The sequence below is a fragment of the Populus alba genome, chromosome 18 (assembly GCF_005239225.2).
Source record: "Populus alba chromosome 18, ASM523922v2, whole genome shotgun sequence".
Classification (NCBI taxonomy): Eukaryota; Viridiplantae; Streptophyta; class Magnoliopsida; order Malpighiales; family Salicaceae; genus Populus; species Populus alba.
This window is the reverse complement of record NC_133301.1, coordinates 16,094,397-16,104,256: the sequence shown is the minus strand read 5'-3', so window position 1 is coordinate 16,104,256 and position 9,860 is coordinate 16,094,397. Positions and strand designations below refer to the sequence as shown.

The 9,860-nt window shown below is 33.4% G+C and overlaps 1 protein-coding gene and 1 long non-coding RNA gene across 2 annotated transcripts; both read right to left on the bottom strand.

The window, feature by feature from the left end:
- Nucleotides 1-596: 596 nt before the first annotated feature.
- On the bottom strand, nucleotides 597-4,824 carry LOC118040186 (3-hydroxyisobutyryl-CoA hydrolase 1). Its single transcript, XM_035047061.2, has 14 exons — nucleotides 4,687-4,824; nucleotides 4,344-4,424; nucleotides 3,832-3,900; nucleotides 3,604-3,667; nucleotides 3,442-3,521; nucleotides 3,239-3,322; nucleotides 2,243-2,327; nucleotides 1,888-1,973; nucleotides 1,532-1,653; nucleotides 1,372-1,432; nucleotides 1,175-1,273; nucleotides 951-1,052; nucleotides 817-858; nucleotides 597-734 (listed from the first exon to the last, which is right to left on the bottom strand). The coding sequence occupies exons 1-14, from the start codon at nucleotides 4,723-4,725 to the stop codon at nucleotides 597-599; spliced, it is 1,152 nt and encodes a 383-aa protein (XP_034902952.1). The 5' UTR covers nucleotides 4,726-4,824.
- A 3,149-nt stretch (nucleotides 4,825-7,973) lies between these two features.
- Nucleotides 7,974-8,693, bottom strand: LOC118040185 (uncharacterized). Its single transcript, XR_004686021.2, has 2 exons — nucleotides 8,558-8,693; nucleotides 7,974-8,441 (listed from the first exon to the last, which is right to left on the bottom strand). It is a non-coding gene; the product is annotated as an uncharacterized lncRNA (long non-coding RNA).
- Between the last annotated feature and the right edge of the window lie 1,167 nt (nucleotides 8,694-9,860).

Here is a 9,860-nt window from a genome sequence, read left to right as displayed (position 1 = left end):
TTGGTTTCTGTACATGTGTATGCTTGATGTTGCGATGTAGTTATATATGGAAAGAAACAAGTTTTTTTTAAAAAAATTATATTTTTTTTAGTCAAGTTTATAAGAAAGAATTTTTAGTAATACTAAAAATATAATGTGTGTTAATTAACCTAATATTTTCAAAATTATAGATATGAGACTATCACATTTTCCCTTTTTCTTAAATGTGCGATGCTCCCATCGAGCTCTAAAATTCTAGAGATGGCCCTCACCCTCTCTAAAGGTATATTACTTTGTCTAACACCACGGTTTCAATGCAGTATGATGATATTTTGGTCCAAAGTTTTGGTGCTTAGACAGGAAAGATCATGGCAACAATATAAAGTGTCGAAACTGGGGGGAGGCATGAAAAACAGAATGTTCTCCAACGGAAATCAAGAGTGCATTGTTTGATTAAGACATCGTTCATTATTGTTGATGCTACAGAACAAGTCCTTAATCCAATAAGAAAAGAGAGAGCTGTTCTATTATATCAGCTTGAAACGTTATATTCAATCATCAGCTTATGTAATCATGGAGAAAGATAGTCCTGATCACCCCCTAAAGCCTTTCTAGTTTCAAAGTTTTGGCCTCATGGTATCAACTAAGTTGGATCTGGTAGGAAGTTGAAGAGGTTCCATGTCATCTTCATCGACTCTGGAGAAATACCGGCCCACCATTTCATCGGTCACTAGCTCTAACTTTGAAGGCTCCCACTGTTAAAAACAAGAGAAGTGGATCACATTAGAGTTTGTGATTGTTAAGAAACATATCAAGCATAGCTAGTACCACATGTACCTTGGGATTCTTGTCTTTGTCCAGTAAGATGGCCCTAATTCCCTGCAAGAAAACCCTGTGATTAGAGACGAATAGTCATCGCATTATGTTCTTATTATCGAAGTTATGTTCTTATCATTCCTCTAATTAATTACCTCATAAAAATCATTGCTAACTGTTCTTCTCAAAATGTGGCAAACAATAGTACATTCCTGGATGAGGCATCGCTCAAGTCCTTGCTTGCGACCCTCTCTAATCTAATCCACACATGAAAAGTTATTTCTGGATTTGAAAGAAAAAGGAAGCATTCCTTGAATTGCAATTGAAAAAAAATATTAACTCAAGTAAAAGATCAGAAATCCCTTAAAATCATTCATACCGATCTAAGGGAAATTTTGAGGCTGGTTGGACAGGCTGACTTCATCCAGTTGATTGCATCAAGAATCCACTTTTCTGATTTAGTTTCTGCCTCACTCTCCTAAAACAGGTCAAGCAGGTATCATACTTATGGCATTCCTAACCGAGACTTTCTACACCAAGTTTAGGTGAGAAAAGGTGCTTCTGTGAGATGCTCACCAGTGATGACAGTATTTCTTCAACTGTTGTTCTCGAGAAACATTTGTTGATGATCTCCAGTCTATTTAATGATTAAGTATTCAAATTCAGGATGGATGTTAACAGACACTAGTAGATATTGATAAAAGCAGCACAAAATTTTCAGGGACCTGAACATTACCTGCTAAAAGCACCAAGCTGTTTAACATTTGGTTTGTGCATAAATTTGCTGATGATCTCAGAAATTGTTTTCGTATCAGTAGAAGTTACTTCATCTAGTGCAGTTTCCAACAAACGGACATCCTACCACCACACAAAAAAAAAAAAGAAAAAAAAAAGAGAAAATTATGCAATCCTCTGATGGTAAATAAGAGAACATTCACAATAAAATAACTATCACTGCAGCAAAAAGAAACTGATGTTAGAGAGGATATCTGATGCAGATCAAGAGATTTCTGAATATTCTGTGAGGCAAATGCTTTTCTGTGTAACCATTTAATGGTAAATATAATTGAGCACAATTCTAAGAGGCATTACCTTTGCGAGCATAAAATGAGTCGCAAGGCCACATTCAACCATTTCTGCTCCTCTAATCTTAGCTCCAGTAAGTCCCAAATATTCACCTATATAGCATTTTTAATGAATTAGAATAAGTACATTAAGCACTGAATCAGATTCTTCAAGGATAAATTAACTTGCTAACGAATAAAGGAAAAAGAAAAATAATCTTTCTTTTTCCATGATGCATTGGATCAATTTTCATCGTACATCTCAAAAAACACACGGAGTTCATGAATATTCAGAAGTTTGTACACTCAGAGGGAAGATAAGAAGGCAAGAAACTCTTTCCAAACTATTAGTAAAGTAGATAGAGTAACAAATAGGTAGTTACCAAAAAATCCAGGGAGCCTGGAAAGGAAATATGATGACCCAACATCAGTAAAATGTCCTATTGCGGTCTCTGGCATAGCGAACACCTATGTAACAACCAAGCACCATTACTTATCCACTGTACAAATGAGATGAACATATGCAGATGCTTCTACTTTCATTTCGTTTTTTTTTAATATATATATTTATGAAAGACGAGAATTTTATTAATCTTTTTCATCACGAAATATGAAGATTCGATGAGTTAGCTTTCTTTGAACAACTGAAGAAACATTAATTCATGAAAAGAAGACCATCAAATATTTTGTATAATTATTTAAGTGATATAGTCGAGCTTGCAGAAATTATTCAAACTGAAAGTTTGTAGTATATGAGTGAGGATCTGATACTCTTACATGGGAAAACTATGATGTTGACCTTACATGTATTTTTTATAAATTAGTGAGATAAGTTTAAGATCAGGAAAAAGTTTGATAGAGTTAGAACAAGTTAGCATCTTAATTAAAACGATGATAAAAGAAGATTTGATTATTATATTGAGCTTCAATTTTTTTAGGTAATTATACAAGTAATTTTACTTGATTTAAATAATCATTGTGTCACTAATCAGACTGTTTGTGTCTTCCGTAATCAGGTTTCAAGCTCGGATGCTCCTGTTTAAGTCAATTTTGTTATTTATCCTATGTATTTTTTGGATTTATGTTTAATTTCTTTATTATTTTTTTAATTTCTAGTTGTTTTCTAATAAAGATAGAATTTTCTGGTTTGTTTAAAAATCTTGGAAATCTCTTAAGGAGACGATCACCATATATAAATTTTAGATAATAAAATTACGATTTTATGATTCACATCTACAACCATTTTTGCTAATCAATATTCTTGTATTTTCTATGTTATTGCTATCCTATTAGCTTCCACCAGCATCACTAAGTTATTTAGAAACATCACTAAAACAAATCAACTCCCTATATTTCCAATATGTAAAGCACAAGCATACAGTGTTTTCAGTGACAATCCTGAAAGTTCCCTGCAGGGATAGCCCAGCGCCACCTCCCATCACGATCCCATCAATAATTGCAACCTTCAAATATCCAATTGCATTTATCAAAATCAAATGAAGATGACAAGAGTAAAGAAATATGTGAGGTAATTATTGGCTTTGCTAGTTTGCATAATGATAGAGCCATATAGCCTCTATACCACAGGCTTTCCATATGTTGCAACCAAGTAGTCCAACATGATTTGTTTCTTGTAAAAATTTGTCCCATAGCTCCAGTGCCCTGTTTCATCCAAGGAGATAAACATTAACGGCATCAAACATTATCCAATTACTTTAAAACTTTCTTAGAAGATGATTTTCACCTGCAACCATACAAGTATATGATGCCAAGACATCACCACCAGCACAAAATGCCTTTCCGTTTCCCTGCATGAGATTTAGTTGAATGTGATGTCTGAGCTAGATGATAATGGCATCGGCAGCGAAAAATGAATTTATCATACAGAGTAAAATCATCTTTTGATGTCTAACCATGTCCAACTTAATTAGAGGTTGAGAATTCCAGCACATTCCTAAATCAGCTTTTTTACCTTCAATATCACAATTTTGACTTTAGGATCAACCTCGTAAGCTTTCAACTCCTTGATCATCTGACAGGTCTGCCAACAAAATTAATAAAAAGAGTTACTGATCAAGTTTTTTGTTATTATTTACCAGGTTAATGATCAAGAAAGTTGACATTGAAGGTGAGAAGAAATATGTATATTTCACACGGCTTTGAAAAGCAATCAGCATACTTCATAAGAAAAAAGCTGGTGCTTTAGCTAAAGATGGTACTGTCGCACTGTCGCTAGATCTGAAGATTTTATGCCATGGATTCGAATCTTGTTTTTATCTCCTGGCACTACTTATTTCACCACCCTGTTTTGTTATCTTTGTTTATTTTTATGCTTGAGAGAAACTTGTGTGTCTCTGAGTACCGTTTCCTGATTTCTTTTAGTGAAATGTGCCATCCTTTATGAGAAGAAAAGAAGCTGGAAAACGAAGGGCAAAAGTACATGTATGATTCGTAAATAAATTAGAAAAATCAATTTAAGCATACCATGTGATAGGTGAGGCTGTTTAACTTGTGTGGTCTGTTCAGTATCACCTTCTTCACACATGAATTTCCTTCGAACAGCACCTAGATCAGGATACAAATCCTATGAAGAAATTAAATATTTCTTGGCTGCCCTTGTACAAGCTTAGAGAAAAAGCTTTTCACTCCATTTTGTTGATATGCATGAACATAAATTAAGAGCAATGCAATGAACAGTGAGTAAGAGCACCAAGAAGGAAACTTTGGCCTGCTGGTATCTTCAATTTGTTGTATTTTTCTTCATGCATTTGCCATTTTCCGTTTATCGCAAGAAATGTAGCGCTAAAGAGAAGAGAATGGGAAGTACCTGGTCAACATCTTTGTCGAAGCAGTGACGGATAGCCATTAGAGATATAAATCCGCTCTCTTGGTTCCAAGATACAAGTTAGCAAACAAGCCTTCTTATAAACACTAGCAACCACCATTAATCAAGTTAGGCAATCCCAGTACAGAATTTGCTAGCTCATTTAAAAAAACCAACTACAACCACGAGAATTCTTAAGAACAATTTACATGAACATTTAAACAGACAGACACACATATATACTCAGCTTGTCTTAATTAAGTTTGTCGGCATTTGGGGCAACTATCACAATCAAAGCAAACAATCCAATGCAAATGGAATGATGAGTGCAAGCAAGAAGAAACCTAATGAAACCCAATCAACTTCTGCAACAATGTTTACGAAATCTGGTCCTCAAGCAAGATAGCTACTTTTCTCACAGCCAATCCTGTCTTCCACAAGAATGTTGGAAGTGAACAATGACAACTGCATTTTAAAGTACTGCTAGCTTGATTGTTAACAATGCATGGGCTCCGTTATTGTAGTAGGTTAGGCATTTATGAGGGCAGATAGGCTGAAGTCACAGATTCCTACGCATGTGAACTGCAAATTTTTTCATAGGCAAAGAAAAAGGTTGCTTTATCAATATTGATTTCTCTTCTTTCCATTTTTGGCTTGCGAATTAATAGCCATATTAATTTAAACCAAGTTCTCCACCAAAAACATTGATTTTGAACCTAGGTAGCATCTATCGTGTCATGTCATGTCAGAATGGATCATTAACAAATTACACACACCAAACACGGGTAGGATTTAAATAAGAAGAATCTAAATAAAAAAAAATATCAAACATAAATGGTATGTTATGAGTATCGAAAAAGATGTATTTTAGCTTTCAAACTTACAAAAATAACGTATATTATATAATTTTGATACCTTCATATTTTTTAAATTAATTTTTGATATAAAAATTTATTTTTATAATTTTATAGTCCTTAATTGAAAGAGAAAGAGAGAGATCATTGGATTCCAGCAGTAGAAAAAGAAACATGTCGTTTATATTGATGTAGGACACCAAAAACGAACGATATTTTGTATTAAATTGTTTCTTTTCATGAACAGAGTTCATATCGAGTGTTTTTGTTTACTTTTAAAGTTTTTGAAAAAACATATATGAGCTCAGGTTGATTTTTTATTTTGGTTGATTTTAGGTTTTTGAACGGATTTTTGGTTTTTTTTGAAGTCATAGATAAGTTTATCATGGTTCTTAAAGTGTTTTATAGGTCTTTTAGGTCAAAAGTTTAGATAAAAAAAAACTTAAACTTTAATTTTTCAGCTATCATAGTGGTCGGAATATGGGCAAGATGAGATAATGCATCGTTTACCTTAGCATGAGACGCATCATCTATTTTTTTTTTTTCAAAAGAAAATTAGGGTGGATTACATGTGATTCACTTTAGATGCAGCAAAAAAAATAAAGGCTCATTCGCTCTGACCTTACAAAATAGGCCTAGTAGCACCTTGCTTCTTCTTCTTCTTTTTCCAAATAATTTTATATATAATTTTTTTTATAAGAAAATAAAAATATCTAACTCTGGATCACATAACTAATTAATGATAAAATAACACGTTCAATTTTGAAATTTTTGATAGATTGTAATTTGGGTTATGTCAAACAATTATTAACCTTTTTTCTCACCAGAGAGATAATACATTTTACATAACAAGATTTAGAATATTTTTATTAATAAAACATTAATGATGAGACTTAATGTGTTTAGTAATATAGTAAAAGGATATTTTTTAAAAAATATATTTTTTAGTTGAAAATATATTAAAATAATATTATTTTAGATTTTTTTTAATTTGTAAAATTAGCACACCAAAATCATCAAAAGAATTTCTATAAAAATATTAATTTGATATTTTTTAAGTAAAAATCAATTTAAAACGTATTTTTAAAAATAAATTGAACCGCAATACTAAACGCACCCTAAACTCGAGGCTTGCAAATTGAATGAGTTTTTTCCTTACCTCCAACCCAAGCTCTTGAAAACAATTTTTTTCCCCTTAATTTCGTTACTCTTTTCATTAAAAATAGATTATGAAATAAAAAAAAATCTTTGTTTTTAGAGTCTTAACTTGAATGGTAAGAAAGAAAGACCAACAAACTTTCTTCAACAATGTTTATGTCTATTTCCTCAAGTTATGCAGAATAAGTGTGGCAGACAGATTGAATGCAACTTATTCTTATTCTGGATAGCTCCATTATCAGTTCATGGAAGAATAGAGCAAGCTTATAAGGGTCATCCCTGTATAATCTTCCAAGGAATTTCCATGGCCCAGGATGTATTTATTTTTTTAATAATTTTATGTTTGCTTTTATCTAAACTTGTAAATTTTATTTAAATGTTTGCAACAAAATTTCAAGAAAGATATAAACCAAGAAAGATTAAACTGAGAATATAATCTAAATATAACAAAGTTTCTTAATTAATCATAAAGTAGCTGGCTATATACTAAGGTCAATTCATTTCCTTGCCGTCTTGTTTGAAATCAAATTCTAGTTATATCTAAGAACAATTTTAGAAAAGTATCTTTTGCAGTAATGGGTAAGAACCCTGCGTTTTTTTAGCTCAAGGTCCTTTAGTTTTTCGTCATTTATGCCCATAGGTAACTGTGATACCTTTCTCTTGAATTTCCCCTTGTCCATTTTTGGCTACCAGGCAAATTACCATTAAATTAAACAAGTCTCATGGGATTATAAATGGTAGATTTGAGTCTGTATTTTTAGATTCAAACTAAATGTTTGAATGAAATCCATACATTTTATAGCTAATTCAGTTTGATTATTTTGGGAATAATATATATTTATATTCCAGTGACATGAAAACTCTCTCCTTTGAAGATAGGGCTGGAGGTTGCTTATAAAAGCAGCAGGATTTGATAGGATGGAGAATCCAAGGGAGGATTTTTCCTTAGGAAAAAGCTGTGGTTCATCCTACCTTTTATGGCTTGTATTGTGGGGAGCAAGTGTTGCCAGCTTTTTATCACATGAACAATCCGTCATGGGGAGGCAACTTTTGGTAATTTTATCTGAGCCTTCCTTCGGTGACATGAAGTCATCTCACAAATATGGGAACTTCTTTAGAGAAAAACAAATACAGCCAGTTGGGAAAACGTCGGTGTCATTAATCACATCCAGGACTCAGTAACAGATTTAACTTTTTTTTTAAAAAAAAAAAAAACATTGTTTTAACTTTTTTTTATATAAAAAAAAATATCTTGACTTCCAAGCTGTGACCCAGGCCTTGGCAGAGTCAAAAAAACAGGACAGGTCTAATAACACTAGAAAAGATGACCCAGGTATCATCACTGCTCCAAAATCAGGAGTGATATAATGTTAATACCCAGTTACAAAAAGATGGGACAGCATTTTTACCATTCGAGTCATTAACTTGGCTGTTGTAATCATGGCATGACATTGATTAAGAAACAACCAAAGAAAAAAGCTCACTTCAACCTGAATACAAGCATGGCATTGTCCGGGTGCCCAGATCCTGTCAAGTTTCAAGAAAGCTCCGATACGCAGCCACAACTCTGAATAGTCCTTTTCATTATAGTTCTCTCTTAATTTGTTGGATCCGCAAAGATACAAATACCATGCAGTTAACCATTGTGGAACAGGTTGGTGTTGCTTGAATTGAAGTTCTGGAACGTTGTGCTTATCATTCCCACTATAAACCCAGTCTTGATGCTTCAACCTACTCTTTGTAACCCTGCAAGAAAACATAAGATACCAGATAAAAAGTAATCAGTAAGGTGTTAATGATCTTCCAATCAAAATACAAGCTACAAAACGGCAGATAAAGAAATAGTTGGTAATATCTCTTACTTGCTTCAGATAGAACTCAAACCAAGGTACTCTTTGTAACTACAAAAGAGGAGCATTTTCAAGATGTGTACGCAGTACCATGGTGCTATATTTCTTCCAGAAAGCATGTAACGATGGCTGCTCCTGTACAAAATTCATTTATGCCTCGTCACTGCTTTGCAAGGAGGCTACTGACCACCAAATCAAATGGGTAAGAGCCAAAGTTTATTTTTCCTTGATAGTCAGGACAGCAAGTTGATAACTTTCAGGTAGATCCTAGAGTTTCCAGACGGGCTTCAAGTTCAACCTCCACCAAACACCTGGGGAAATGGTCTTGTTAGACAACATCAACGAAACTAATTCAAAATTCTATCAGAAATTACCAATTCTTAAAGTCTCCTTCCTCTAAGGTCAATGGCAAAGAAGAATTTATTGCCCAAATCATATAGTTTGTGCCCCTGAACTCAATTTTTCAAATGGCAAACTCCTATCTTAGAAGGGAATAACTGTTGTAGAATATATGGAATTGAGAAAGATGAACTGGAAAGCAAACTTGCAATTTTAAGCACGCTTGTCCATTGCAAAATAGGAAATGAGAGCGAGGGAGTAATTTTACTATCTGGGGGGGGGGGGAAACAGGAATTAATTTTCCATCATTCAAAGCAAAAACCAGAGGAGAAAAGGCTGTTTAAGATTTAAGCCAAGTCAATCCATAACCAGCAACTTATAGCAGATCAAATCAAAGCTCACATAAAAAAGGCAGGATTCAAACACAATTAAAGGAAGTTGAAAAAAAAAAAAAAAAACAGTGCTGCCTCAGCTTGGATTTTTCAAATGGTAAACATAATCATTAAGATATTGACTGCAATGAACAATGCACTGCCTATAAATGTGAGAATATATACTTGCTAATATCACATGTTAATAGTTATTAGCTGACATACTTCAGCATTTTCACAATAAGCTTAAAAATCTTCAAAGTTAAAAAGTTAAATCTTTCAGGCAAATTTATCAGGAAAACTCATAGCAAAGCATTATTTTTACCATATGGAAGCCTGATATGACCTATTTCATGGTTCCTGGAATTTCCCGAACAGGTAAAACTAGAACAATGGCAGCCTAGAAAACCTGCTTATTGAACTTAACAGCATCTATAAAAGATACATACCTCTGGAAAAATCATATGCAAGACTTTAGGATCCCCACAAGCAGAAAATAGCCAACATCATAAACTGGATCCCAATTTCAAATGCAAGGACTGTGACTTGCCAGCCAAATTGCTCCCTGGCATTTCAAACTAATAATTTTGCACTGTCCTTGCAGG